Below are 14,883 nucleotides of genomic sequence, written 5' to 3'. Positions count from 1 at the left end.
GTACAAGTGCTTGCATTAATGATATGTTTCCCAACTGATCTGAGCATTTTATAAATTGGTAAAAGGGTTTTGTACAGGTGGCTGGTGTTAACCAGTCAGCTTGTGCAGAAGGAACAAACATCTCTTCAGGTTAGGTTTTGCGGATCTGATGTGTGGCATTTTGTTTCTGGTTTTCTTCATAGGCTTTTCGAGGGAAGTACGGCATTAAAGATGAAATGGTCCTGCCTTTTGAACCTGTAAGTGCAGAAGGAAATGATTGCTATAGGTGTTTTTGCTAAATGCTTCTAATCATTTCAATCAGATTTATAAGTCTGCTAAGTATTGATGAAACAATGCAGATGATATCTTCCAATTAATGTAATCTATTTGCTGTTTTCTTAACATATTTCAGCTGCTAAATGTTGCATTAAGTTGGCATTTTTGGAGGGGCTCATTATCAAAATAGAAGAAAGATTTCTTATATCTAGAAGAGTTAGGAGGAAATGCCATTTATTCCCCAGCTTGTATTCAGGTAAATCAGGGTTGACAAGCAGTGCTTGATTTTGTATACTCTTGAAAATAATGCCAGAGGTCTGAGGAACAAGATTCCTGAGAAACCGATTGGCTTGAATTTAGCACTGATGCTTTTATTTATTTTGAAAATGCTTCTTATTAACTTGGCATTTGCTTTACTTAATGCACCAGATTATTGTAAGCATTGAGCACACTGATTATTGGGTGGAAAATTCCCATAAGTATAGCTTTGTAGTGGCACAAGAATAATTGCAAGGAGCTTAGCAGTTCATGAAGGTTTTTGCCCTATTGAAATGCTGGGCTGCTTTTCCAATTAAATGAGCAAACACAAAAGAGATTTGAGAATTGTTGTAGATCCTGACAGCCTGATCTTAGCCAAAGGCAAAGGAATAAGACAAGCCCCATTCATTATTTTAAAGAGAAATGTTCCACTGCACAACTTTTTAGGAACCCTCTTTTGCTTTCATTCAGTTTTGAGTCTAGGTTTGCACAATATCCCAGATACTTTAGTCAGATTGTAATTTAATTGGTGTTCTCAGTAGTGGAAATTGAGCTAATTTAGAAATCTGTACTTACCCATCATTTGCTTAACTATAGTTAGCTTCCTCTGGGAACCCAGTTTTGTCAACATAGGCAGAATGCTAGTACATTCAGTGCAAGATTGAAAATGGAAAGAAATGAAAATAAATTCATTTGCTAATTAAACATGCATCTCCCAAAAAAAAAAAGCTCAGGATAACTAGATATAAAAATACAACTGAAATTACAGTATAAGTAATATATCAGTTAAGAAAATAGCTTAGGAGGTAATCAGGCACACATTGAGATAGCAGTAAAAGTAAAGTAACAGTAGCTACTCAGTTAAAATCTAATTCAGCAGGTAAGCCAACTCAAAGGTCAAATGTCTGCTCCAATAAAAACATCTTTGTTTGATGGCAGACTGACAACAGATAGGACCCTAGATTCTTCTCACTTTTGCAAAGAAACTCTTCATTTCCTCAAGTTGCGCAAATTGAAATTATCCATTAGAAGGGGACAGGCAGAGGCTGCTGTTGCCATCATTGCCCTGGATCCATTGTAGCATGCAAGTTAGTAGAGCATGAGATATTTAAGCTACCAAGTGCTGTGTAAAGTGGTCACAAAATACTATTTTTGAAACTGGGTTAATGGCAGCTACATAGAATATTGATAACACTGGTAAGTTCTGTTAATATTTTGATCTTGTTTCAGAAACAACCAAAACACTCAGATTTGGTAGAACCCACATACTATAAATTAAAGATTCTTACGCATGAGTACAATTAACAGAATAGGCTTCACCCCCTTTCCTTTATGTTTTATGCTTCTAGCCCACTAGACTGAAAACAAGATTTGTTTAATTGATCAACCATAAAACACACTTCTGTTTTTGAAGGCTAAAGGAGTCAGGCTTGTATTTCCTATAAGATTCTTGATTGCTTGCATGACTGAAAACCACTGATTCACCGTGCTGTCATTATATTCCCAGATACCTATCATTGAGGTCCCTGTATATGGCCACCTTTCTGCTCCACTGGTCTGTGATGAGATGAAGATCCAGAGTCAGAATGACAGAGAGAAACTTGCAGAAGCCAAAGAGAGAATATACCTGAAAGGATTTTACGACGGAGTAAGTTAAACTGAACAGGAAAAACACTTTCCTTTTTGCTTGCCTCCCTTACATACCTCCCTTTCACAAGTTAGGAGTGTTCTCCCCCCCCCCTTGGGAGGTGTGGAGTTTTCTGAAGAATATGACATCTGTCCAAAGTCCCTATTATCTCTGAGCACACATTCCAGCAGTTATGCACTAGCAGAAGAATGGGATGCAGCTCCAAATATGTGAACCTGTTCCTGCTGCTGGCACGTACTTATCTACTTACCATATTTGCCTGTAGACAAAATCTAGCCAGTGTGCTTGCTTGTAGCCCATGCACCATCCATAAATGCCTCTATCTGGTTTGCAAGAAGCAAAAATGGGCTCCCTCCTCCTTCTGCTCTGCTTTACTCAGGTGAATGACTGCCTCAGAGCACTCCTTCCCATTCAGTTTCAACATGGCTCTTGCTATTCCCAGTATAACATCTTAATGAAGAGGGTGAGAGACCACTTTAGCTTACCCAGATTCTAAATGAGCCAGTGCTGATTCTAATCTCTGCAATGACTTCTCTTTTCAGGTAATGCTTGTGGATGGATTCAAAGGCCAGAGAGTTCAGGATGTCAAGAAGCTTATTCAGAAGAAGATGGTAGACAATGTACGTAACGGTTTGTGTGTGCATGTATTGATTGCCTTAGCAGATAGCAGCACCTGGCCAATCTTCTCTGGGCTTGCCAGCGAAGCAGGTTTGATCTGATTGGTACTTAAACCTCAAGGAAATCTCCGGGCTGGAGGCTAAAGTATTCCAGAAAGAGGCAGTGGCCTCTTCTAACTTCTAACTTGCCATGAAAGCTGCACCAGCATGTCCACATAGTTAGTAGGAATCAAGCTCTACTTGAGGCATTTTTACTATTTTGTTTTTGTTTTTTACCCATAATCCATTTGATATTCTGACGGCTTCTTTTAACACAGTTTTGCTGGTTTGTTTCCACAAAACAATGCTTGATTTATTGGAATAGAATTGCATGAGAAATAGCCTTTGTGTGTGGGTTTTGTTTTTTTGTTTTTTGTTTTGCCAAAAAGCATCTTCTAGCACTGAACATGTTACCTACGGTAGATCAGCAGTCCCCAACCTTTCTGGCTCTGTGAACCAGCAGTGTGTGTGTGGGGGATGTTTTTGCGCTCACAACTTAATCCTGCACATACGCAAATGGAGCTTCGTATGCTTGCCTGCCGCTTCTGTGGCCCAGTTCACAACAGGCTGTGTACCATTTCTGGTCTGCGGCCCAGGGGGTTGAGGATCCCTGACCTAGATGGTTACTGAAATGACTGCAAGAAAACTACCAAGCTCAGAGAGCACCAAGAACTCCACCAATAGCTCGAAATCAAACATATTTCTTTTAACGGAAATTACATTTAGCCTATTCAATCAAATAGAAATAATTGTGTTTTTTAAATATTTTTGGACAGCAGAGCTTGCTGTTTTGTTTTCTGCATATAAATCTTTTCTCTGCTTGCTTAAAGCAGCCTTTTGATTTGAAAATATTTTAACTAGAGAAGGAGAAATATGTTGTATCTCTGAAACTGCCAGAGTTGATAAACTCTCAGAGTTTTAAGAAAGACTCTTTTCTTTAATACTGCTGCCCACTGCTATTTCCTTAAAAAAAGAGTTTTCTTTTGCACAAAAGTGTCTTTTCGCATTTCAGTCACAAGAGGACAGTGCAATAGAGATTTGTAACATCCGTATGTTGTATGTTCATCCATTCTCAATGAAATATAGGGCAGACTATGCCTCTTCGCCTGCGTATAGGGGAGAACTGAATGAAAGCATGCAAGTAGTCTGTTCCCATAACACTTTCTGTGGTTTGAGATTTTGCAATTTAGGCATTAGAGAAGCTTCCATTGGGCACCTTTGCAGCTATGGGGAAGAAGCATCATGAAAAATCAGATCTATCATTTAAAGGCAGATTTTTTTCACTGCCTTGGATAGGAAAATCTTTTATGGTTGTCTTATGCTGTCCTAGGTGCAGTAAGATGCACAGCCTAATACAACTGATACCAAAATAGAATTCAAAAAGAATTTGCATGGCTGTTTTACATAGGAAAATTAAACACAAGTCACAATACATTGTGTTAATATCTATTGCCCATACAGCATACTGAGTTCCATGAAAGTAGGGATTATCATGCACTCTTGCAGTCCCTTTTTAGAGATTCTTAGAATCACATCCCTCTCCATCTGAATTGCTGATATTCAGCATTAAAATGCTAAAATCATCATATTCTAATTTCATATTTTCCACTTTATTGTCCCAGCGTTATAACCCCCATTTTCTCCTTGTTTCCTTATTTCAGGGTGAAGCCCTGATTTATATGGAACCCGAGAAACAAGTTATATCTAGATCTGCAGATGAGTGTGTGGTAGCTCTCTGTGACCAGTGGTAAGTTGAAAGTAAAGTAAAAGTCACAGTTGCATTGATTGTCACCTTTCTGCTTTTTGCAACTCTTTCAAATTCTTTCTGCTTGTTTTGGACTTAAAGCCATGTTTTTGCATTCTTTGCTTTAGTAAAGCTTCTGGCCTATCTCTGTCAAGATCACCTTTCTTACTCTCTAAGATATCTGGCTCTTTTTCCCAAGGTACTTGGACTACGGTGAAAAAACCTGGAAGCAGCAGGCACATGAATGTCTGAAAAGCCTTGAGACGTAGGTGTGGGGATTGTGTCAGGGAGGAGGGTTAACATACAGGTGTGACATATAGGTAATTAATGCTTTGGTTTCCCCAGATTTGGTGATGAGACCAGAAAAAATTTTGAGGCCACCCTGAATTGGCTTCAGGAACATGCCTGCTCAAGGACTTATGGCCTAGGTAGGAAAGCTTCTCTACTGATCAGATAGAAATAGTGTTTTATTAATGAATAGTTTTATTATTTTGTTTTATTCACTTTCCACATACGATTGACCAATTGTCATATAACTGGAAAACCTATGTAAAGTATGGTATATGAGCAGCTCAGTTTTCAACACAGAATACTTTTTTTTAATAAAGTTTTATTTGGGTTTTCACACATACAAAATACAAGTAAAACATCTTTTTTGAAAATAGCATGGTCCCGGGTTGAACTTCTTTATACGGACACAAAACTCAATTTCATGCTCCTTTTTGTATTCTATTCTAATCTTATACTATTCTACATTTTCTATATAGTTTTTCCCCTCTTTTAATTTTCTCAATTTTATTTTGATTATCTCATCTCAATTCAAATCATTATATTTATACTTTTGTCTGTTCTGTTTCAATTTCATATTATCTTTTCTCATTAAACAAATTTTCTCCTGTAGTTACTAATTGGAGTATGACACCTTTATATCTTTTAATTACATCCATTCAACTCTTATTTAAACTTCAATATATACCTTAAGGTTATGACCTTCAATATAATACATAATACATAACTTCCAATGGAATTCTGCTTGGTACATTCTTATAATACACACTATATTCTTTAAAACAAAAAGATTATAAATATATGTAATTATAAACCCTCATTCCATTCCAATTCAGTTCTATCATTAATAATCATTAAAATCTTAACATCTTTAACACTTCTTTTCAATTAAATATCATATTTCCTTAAAGACACATATAATCTCCATAATTAATTTTTCCCTTATTTCTCTTCACATATGTTTTGTAAATCATTAAATATTCATTTTGTTACATTTATTTATTGATAAGCATTCCACTGAATTTCGATAGCTATTTTATCAAACATTTTAATCATACATTGTTTCATATTTTCTAAAATTATTTCTGTTTCTAATATAACAATACTATCTTATGTACCTTTGCAGAATCCCTTTTTCCATTAAATTTTCACCCATTATCTCTAAATAGGCCCTGTTTCTCTATATTTTGTTTCTGTCCTTTATAACTTCTTTTCCTTTCTTTCTTCCGTCTCATCTTCTCCCTCCCCTTTTTACCCCCTTGTCTACTTCTAATTCTCTCTTCTGCATTTCCCTCTTCTGTTGCTTTCTGATTTTGTACTTATTTTTCACTCTATTTTGGGGGGGAGTTGTTTTTCCCAATCTTAAACTTTCCATTCTCTTTCCCCCCTTTCCTTTTTTCCCCCCACCTAAGATTACTTGTTCATTAAAGATGGCTTCTTCTTTGTCGCAATCTTCTTGTTCTGCAGGAATTTCTTATTGTTTCTCATAATTCCAAATCTCCATTTCTAAAAACTGAAATACGAAGCCAAAAGAACCTCTCTCTTCTTGTGCATCTTCTTTGTACTTTTTAAGTTCCATTTTCAGTTCTTCTAAAAGTGGAGCCATTTTAAACAGTTTTAAACAACCACCCGATTGATTTTAGTCATTCAAATACAATAACCAAAAATCCAGAAATCATCAAGTAATCCAAATAGTCCCGAGTTATTTCTTCTTATTTCTTTTTCCACTTTCTCTTCCTGGGGTTTTTGTTGCAATATTTCAGTTAGAATGTATCTTTTGGAAGTCTTGTTGAGATTTTGCTGTAAGTTCTTTTTAATTTCAGGCAGTCTCCTCCCTTCCAGATCCTGCCCTTTTATTCTTTTTCTCTCCTTTCCTGTTTTCAAAAGCTTTTGATTATCCAGAAATCTTTATTATCCCTTTGACTTTTTATTTTCAGCATTAAATGCCTATTAATGTCAAAGTGGATTTTTTTTCCAATTTCTTGCTTAAGTCTCTTAGATGTCAGTATAGGAAAAGGAGAAAAAAAAAACCAAATCTTTTCCCTTTTCTCTCTCCTTCGCAACTTAAAAATCTTCTTAGGGAACAATGTTATTGTTTTTTTAATAGGTTCAATTCCAGGGTACCTTATTTGTTGCTTTTGCTGTTTGACCCGGTCAACCAAAACTTTCTCTTCTTATCTTTCTCTTGCACATTCTTTTCCGGTCGAGTTCTTCTTTGTGGTGGCCATTTCTGACCACAGCTACAACCGCCTTCGGGAAAGGGAGTAATGGCCAGCTGGGGAGGAAAGATACGGCTGTCTTCAACCCTGCTGGCAGTCTCGCCCCTCTTCACCACCTCTACGGGGTGGCTTAGCCCCGAAACCAGCCGGCTCAGGGCGCTCCAGCGGCGAGCACGGATCGAAGCCCCGCAGAGACGAGGTTTTGGTCTGTCGCCGAAGAAGCTCAAACCGGAAGTCAACACAGAATACTTTTCATGGACTTCTGTCTTCTACAGTATATTGATTTAGAACTGAGATTAGCCATCAATACAAATATCTGTAGTGTCTAAACATGTTTAAGTCAGATTTCTCATGAAAGCAGTATATTTTCCTTTGCATTAACATAATGCAAAGTGTCATATGGTAAGAGATTGACTAGGTATAGTTTTGATAATTCCCTCTCCTCATCTCTTCCATAAATGCAAGAGGATAGAATATTAATTGCCCATGATTAACAATTAACAAAATATTTTGTCATCTTCCAGGAACTCGTATGCCTTGGGATGAGCAGTGGTTAATAGAATCTCTCTCTGATTCTACTATCTACATGGCCTATTATACGGTTGCTCATTTCCTACAGCCTGATAATTTGAACGGACAAGGAGAATCTCCACTGGGCATTAGGTGAGAAGGGAGGGGTGATAAGGTGTGGTAAGTGCAGACTCTTGCAAATGTTGCTTTGTTTTGTAAGAAATAGGTAAATATACTGTAAATCATGTTGCATTCAACAGCAAACTTTTTGAATTTGGGTTTTTGGGTTATTTTCCAAAAATAGGAATCAAAATATATATGCCAAGTTTTTTACTTAATTTCACCCTACAAAACTCAGAAAAGCAAAGGGACATGTCTCTCCTGTATCATAAGTGTATGTCTGTCATGGCCCATGGGGGGAGAGGGAGAGGGAGCACTGTTTTCATCAGCTACATCTAATTTTGATATCTTGAAGGATAATCTGTTAGAATTACAGCTCTGGTAATCTCTAATCCTGGGTAACCATTAGGTTTGCTTTGATACTTTAAAAATGAATAAAACAACATTTGATTCATTAGGAGTATTTAGTAAGATACCAACTGGTTTTTTTCTTATTTAAAATGTTTGAATTCTTTTTCAGATGTTAAAATTAGGTCATTTTTTAAAATTAAAAGCAGTTGAGTTTAGAGAATGAAACCATATTTAGTGATGATGTATGTAGTAACCATACCAAATGGATGCTCAGCAGATAAACCTGCAGCCTTTCTTTCTTTTTATAACTTTTGCCTATTATACACAGAGCAAGCCAAATGACGGAGGAGGTATGGGACTACGTCTTCTTTAAGACGGCTCCATTCCCTACAACAAAAATCCCTAAGGCGACTTTGGATAAACTGAAGCAAGAGTTTGAGTACTGGTATCCAGTGGATATACGCGCTTCTGGCAAGGATCTTGTTCCCAATCACTTGTCTTACTACCTTTACAACCATGTAGCCATGTGGCCAGATCAGAGGTTAGTCTGTGAAAAAGTGCATCTCCAGCTATATTAATTAAAGTATCCACAATCTCTGCAAGCTTTGAAAAGGAAAAGAAGTCTGAGCAGGCAAAACTATATTAAAATGAATTGCTCTTCTACAAGACTTGAATGTGGAATTAAAGTATGGAACCAGTTTGTTACGTGTTTAATTAATACATTGCTGAATCACATCTTGTTGACTATCTAGTCTCCCAATGTGAATTAACTGACCTTAGAGATTGGCTGTGGAAGCTCGTGTCTTTTAGTGCTTGCCCAAATTGAATTTGCACAGGTGCGATGTCCAAGAGCAGTACCTTGTACCCTTAGTTTACTTTCCACTATACTGAAATTTAAAAATACACTGGAAAGTCCCTATCGTAGTTTTTAGCTCAAGTACGAGTAAATCTTGCAGATTTACTGAGATTGTCCCAATCTCCATAAGGAATTCCTTGGCCAATGTGCGACCCACTCATGTGTGATGCAGTTAATGAGCTTTGAAAGACTGTTCATATTATGATACCTAGAATGCTTGTTAGTTACCTTTTTTCCCTTCTCTGTCAAGCTACATTATTTTGCAGATGAAAGTGCTACAATACCAGTAGGTGGGAAAAGGATTCCCACAAGGATAATCATTAGTTCTTCTCTGTCTGAAGGACATCTGGCTTACTTTGCACTACTGAAGCAAATGGGGTGAAATCAGGATCCCATGCTTGCTGCACAGTGCATTGGAAGGGATGGAAAGGTTTTTACAATAGGTATTTTTCTTCCCTGTTGTCTGTGCCAGTTACGTAATAATTCCGTGCATTCCTCTGAGTCATATTTTACTGCTTCAACTTGTTAGAGGCTAATTTGCTCTGAATAGCTATTCTCTCAATTAAGGGAGTGAAAGAATCTTTGGGAATTATTAGAACTATCCATAATTCTTCAATACTGTGACCTACAAGGTGATCTAAGTTTCATGCAAGTCATATCAGTTGATAAAGAGATTCTGGTTAGAACAAACACCACTTCAAAAAGGATACTTACTGTGTTATATTTTTATTGAACTTACAGAGCCAGTGTTCACCATTTCCACTGGAAAAGTATGTGAAGCCCAGCAATCTTAAAGTGGTGAATTGTATTGAGACAACCAGGGGCCTTTAAAAATGTACATAGTGGTTGTTAGCATTAGAGTTTCCTTTTCACAACACAAGTTTGATCCAGCAGGCTGTTGGAACAGTGTTCTGTGAATAGATAATGAAAATGGGATTCTTTGGCCTTGATGAAAAAGCTATGTTTGGAGAAAATAAAAGACTTTTCCAACAAAGGAACCTTATCCCAATGTGAAGCATTTTGGTGGGAGTATCATGATTTTTGGCTGCTATGCATCCTAGGGACCGGATGGCTTCCAGGAATTCGGGATTGTACCAGTCAATTCTGTTGGAGAGTGTCTAGCTATCTATCTGTAATGTTTAAATAAGTTTGGGTCATGCAGCATGGCAATGATCTTAATTGTACAACTAAAACTATGAAGCAGAAATAAATGGGTTGAAGTAATGGCTAACATTGTACAGAAGATGCCACCAATTGCTAAGTCTAAAGCTTCACATACTTTTGGAACACGCAGTAGTGAACTTTGATTTAGGATAAAGACTTGATGCACTTGATGTTTTATGTACTTAATCAGAATTTCTTAATCAATATACAGTATATTAAGCGCAGATCATATTGTAGGTCACACTGCTGCAGAATTATAGCTAGTCCTAAATAGTTACAAACTTTCACTGACCACAAAAATTGATAGACTATTTGAAGCCAGGAGCAAATTTGCTTCCAACTACAGGTAGTCCTTGACTTACAACAGTTCATTTAGTGACTGTTCAAAATTACAAAAGGATTTAAAAAAGTGACGACCATTTTTCACTCTTAGCAGCATCCCCACTATGTGGTTATGTGATCAAAATTCAGATGTTTGGTACCATTCATTTATGACCATCGCAGTGTCCTGAGGTCATGTGATCTCTTTTTGTGACCTTCTGACAGGCAAAGTCAGTGGGGAAGTCAGATTCATTTAACAACCATGTTACTGAACTGCAGTGATTCATTGAACAACTGTGAAAGAAAGGTTGTAAAATGGGGCAAAACTCACTTAACAACTGTCTGTCTTAGCAACAGAAATGTTGGGCTCAGTTAGGTTCATAAATCAAGGACTACCTGTAGACAACAAATTTCTCTGCATTATCCATTTGGTGAAGTATTTTGGTGCCTCTGTTTCAAGGTAAGTCCTAAATCAAGGATTACCTGTATTTGATGGAAAATCATAAACACAGGAATACAGAGAATTATTACATTATTGGCATAGCCAATAAAGAAAAAACAATCCTAAAATAAAGAATAGGGCATGATCAGGAGTGTTTTTAAAACAGTGCTCTTATCTAAAAATTGGAAGATTGTTTTGAATATGACATCATATGGAACAATGGAACTCTTGTCTTCCAATGCAGAGAAAAATGGCCTGTATCTGTCAGAGCAAATGGGCATCTTCTACTTAATTCAGAGAAGGTATGATGTCTTTTTGAATCTATACTGAACATTTCTGATTATTATGGCAATGAACTAAATCCTTTCTCAGTTTAAGGAGCGGCAAGTAATTTATTAATTTGTGATATTGCTAAGGAAAGCTGAACTTCTTTTTCCAAATATGGAAACACAAGCAGAAAGTTTATGGAACCTTTAATTGTTAGACTTACCTGTCCACATTGTTTTTCTAGCATATAAACAATATACACATTTTCTTTTTTATTAATCCAGTTAGACATTTTGTAGTGCCTGTCATATATTTCAAGCTTTCGACAAATAAAATTTCATAAGAAAGTTTTTTTCCGGAATTTTGCACAAAGAAGAATGAGGCTTTTATTGACTGTATTGAATTTGAACTGTAGAACTGATATTAATACACAAAGTACAAACAGCTGGAATGGATAAAACTATCTAATAGAAAATAGGTTGTCACTGTCTTCTACAATATTTGGTGTTTTTCACAGTTTAGTCTACAGCCTTCTTGATTTGATTTATAGCACTGAGATTTCCCGATAGTTTCCCACACCCAAGTATCAGTCAGGGTTTTTCAAGATTTGTTGAGGGCAGCTAGGTGATACTTGCAAGTTTGTCTATATGTATTTTGTCTGTGTTAGTAGTAGATTCAGCAGTGCTTTTTTAAATGACTAACAGATAAAAAATATACTTCTCTTTCTTTGTCCCCATTAGATTTAAGTTTGGAGTCTGATTATCATAGATCAACCATCTTTTAAATACAATTATTTAAATCTTTCTCTCCTTCTGATTTTGTTAACAGATGTCTAAATCTACAGGCAATTTTCTTACTTTGAGTCAAGCTATAGATAAATTTTCAGCTGATGGTAAGAAGACACATTACATTATGTTTGAATTTTGAAAACTCTACTTGGCTGAATAATATATCAGTAATATAATGTCTCTCTTATAATAGAGTTTATATTACCCATTTTATAGCAGTTTATCTAATCAAACAGTCTTCCCTGTTTTTAAAGAAAAAATCTTCTTGATCAGCATATGAAAAACCTAAATGCATACCCTATTGGAAATTTAACAAATCAAAAATCACATTTTTACAATTGCTTAAGTTCTGGTGTTCCTTCCCAATGAAAATACTTCTGCTGTATTGCAGTGACAGAGCCACATCCTCTAGAAGATATGAGGTGGCTATTTTTCTCAGTTGTCCACTTTGTTTCATTGGTAATCCTAAGGAAACGGTTGCTTGTGTGTTCGTGCAAACACGGAGAAAGCCAGGGATCAGCACTAAACCTTTAGGTGAATTAAGCGATTTGGGTGGCATTAAGTAGGGATGCTTTCCTTATATAACTTGATTTGAAAAAAATGCCTCTTTTGAATGCTTTGTGCAGCCTTCTTTCATAGCAAGAGTGGAGTCTCCCAGCTGTTGACATGTCCTTTGCTGTTGCTTTAGAAAGTGAAACCTCTTTCCCTTTCAGGTATGCGGCTGGCACTGGCTGATGCAGGTGATACTGTTGAAGATGCAAACTTTGTGGAATCCATGGCAGATGCTGGCATTCTCCGCCTCTATACATGGGTGGAGTGGGTGAAAGAAATGCTTGCTAACTGGGACAGTTTAAGAAGCGGGCCTGCCAGAACCTTCAATGACAGGGTCTTTGCCAGGTATCCTTGAGAAAGGGTCAACTTGTTTGCTTAAGGAAAATTATATTTTCTTTTTTAAAAATGTAATATTTTATGGCAATCTTGCATGATCCTATGGTAGTATATTGCATGATCTGACTTCATTTATGGCAGTCTTACAGGATTCTGTCACAAAACCTTGAATTTAATTCTAATTCTATTCTAATTCTAGCTTTCTTCTCCCCGTAGTGAAATGAATGCAGGCATAATAAAGACGGAACAAAACTATGAGAAGATGATGTTTAAGGAAGCTCTTAAAACTGGATTCTTTGAATTTCAGGTAGAGTATCTGTCCTTCAAGAATATAGATGATTAAACATTCAATTCTGCTTTCTAGCACAAATATTGTCAGAGTAAATTGCAACAAATGTAAACCATGTATTAATAGTATGCTAAAACCAAACCACCATATAAAAGAAAGAACACTTCCAGTGATAATATTTATGCATTTGAATGTTTTTTTTCTTTGATAACTAAAAGCTGCAAATTATAGACATTACAGATTTTCAAATTCTATCTTTTCTTTTTCTTTTCTTTTTTTAAAAATAAAGTTTGATTTTTTAATCTGAGGGACTGTCTCTTGCCGGTCACATCTACCCGACCTATCAGAACGGGGAACCCTAACCCTAACCCATCCTTGAGGGAGATACACCTGGTGGGACCCAGAAGAAGGGCCTTCTCTGTGGTAGCTCCCTCTCTCTGGAACATCATTTCCCCAGAGATTAGAATGGCCCCCTCTCTAATACTCTTCCAGAAGGCATTGAAGACTTGGTTCTGCCAGTGGGCCTGCGGAACCCCGAGCGGGATGGAGCCCATTAAATGGCTCGTGTTATCTGCTGTCGCTGGGGGAAGGTGGGGGGTGATTTTACTATATTAATTTATTTAATTTTATGAGTTTTATTTTTTAAAATTGTTGTTTTATATGTTGTAAGATGCCTTGAGTCACCATGATGAATAGGTGGCAATACAAATCAAATCAAATCAACAAACAAACAAACAAACAAATATTGTGAGATGGGTCTATCTCACGAAGGCCAGGGGGGAAAAAGCTGCCTAAGTACTACAGGGCCACGGGGTGGTGCTATAGAATACTTTTCATCCACTCTCTGCTTTTACTTGGCCAGAAAAGCAACACAGGTTGTGCAGGCTCTGTCTCTTTGGTAAGGTAGATTAGAGGATGGATGCCAGGTGAGGTAACCCCTAAAAGATAAATGCAGGCTGTGACAGCTATCTAGACATTACTGTATGGAGCGGGAGATAAAGGCAGAATGTGAAGAACCAGAGGACTTTTGGGAGATGAAATTTTACACCACTGCACCTCTATCCTATGAATTCAGTTGTGCTGCTATGAGATATTTTACCAGTAAGTAACATGAAATTTTATGTTGGGAAGCTCATCTTCCAGATCACCTTGATTTTATTGTGTAGACTGCAATCTGAAAAGAAAAAAGGCCAATCAACATTACCATGTTTCCTCCTGTCAGTTGATACATTGGTATTTGTTCTAAGGCCACATTCCTTCCCGCCGCCCTCCCCCCACCCCCAATGCTACGTTATAACATTGTCACGATTAATAAAACTAGAAGACTGCAGCAGCAACTCTTTCCCTAGTTCCCTAAACTCATAACGTGAAGATAAAACAATTGGCCATCCCAAAGAAGGAGCCCTTTTTGGGATCAGCCTGCCAACAGCAACCCCAGGACAACATTCCCTTTGTATCCAGCAGCAGAACTTAAGTAGGCTACATCCTGCAAAGAGCATTAGTGGTCCCAGTTTTTCTCTCATCTTGTTCTCCATGGGCATAGCAATCTGACCTCATTTTCATTCTCTGATAGCATCCCAAAACAGTGCTGTAAAACAAAAGTATATGTATTTTTGGGGATTACTAAACTCACCTGAAAAAGATTGCAGAACCCTGACTGAACGGAAAATGCAAAGATTGACTTTGGACTTTAAACACGACTGAATGCTGAATTATAGCTTTTTGAGAATAATCTATCCTCTATGCTAAGGAGCAGAAATTTAGCATTGTGCTAAATGGAACAGTACAAAAAAAATTAGATTTAATTAAATCTAAATAA

At 37.0% G+C, this 14,883-nt stretch overlaps 1 protein-coding gene across 4 annotated transcripts in view; it reads left to right on the top strand.

Annotated features, from left to right (window-relative positions):
* LARS1 (leucyl-tRNA synthetase 1) overlaps positions 1 to 14,883 on the top strand; it is a 46,958-nt gene that overhangs the window by 14,595 nt on the left and 17,480 nt on the right. For all 4 annotated transcript variants that reach the window (XM_026687979.2, XM_087955398.1, XM_087955400.1 and 1 more), the window contains exons 13-24: positions 183 to 236; positions 2,021 to 2,161; positions 2,704 to 2,781; positions 4,479 to 4,564; positions 4,761 to 4,826; positions 4,907 to 4,989; positions 7,593 to 7,731; positions 8,378 to 8,590; positions 11,077 to 11,134; positions 11,928 to 11,991; positions 12,601 to 12,784; positions 12,992 to 13,082. In XM_026687979.2, the coding sequence (XP_026543764.2) occupies positions 183 to 236; positions 2,021 to 2,161; positions 2,704 to 2,781; positions 4,479 to 4,564; positions 4,761 to 4,826; positions 4,907 to 4,989; positions 7,593 to 7,731; positions 8,378 to 8,590; positions 11,077 to 11,134; positions 11,928 to 11,991; positions 12,601 to 12,784; positions 12,992 to 13,082 (1,257 nt within the window). The remainder of the gene's footprint in view (positions 1 to 182; positions 237 to 2,020; positions 2,162 to 2,703; positions 2,782 to 4,478; positions 4,565 to 4,760; positions 4,827 to 4,906; positions 4,990 to 7,592; positions 7,732 to 8,377; positions 8,591 to 11,076; positions 11,135 to 11,927; positions 11,992 to 12,600; positions 12,785 to 12,991; positions 13,083 to 14,883) is intronic.

This window comes from Notechis scutatus, chromosome 2 (genome assembly GCF_049901735.1).
Source record: "Notechis scutatus isolate UNSWTSFEM ecotype Mainland chromosome 2, rNotScu1.2, whole genome shotgun sequence".
In the NCBI taxonomy this organism is placed as follows: domain Eukaryota; kingdom Metazoa; phylum Chordata; class Lepidosauria; order Squamata; family Elapidae; genus Notechis; species Notechis scutatus.
The sequence above is the reverse complement of the archived record's forward strand: the minus strand, read 5'-3'. Positions and strand labels throughout refer to the sequence as shown.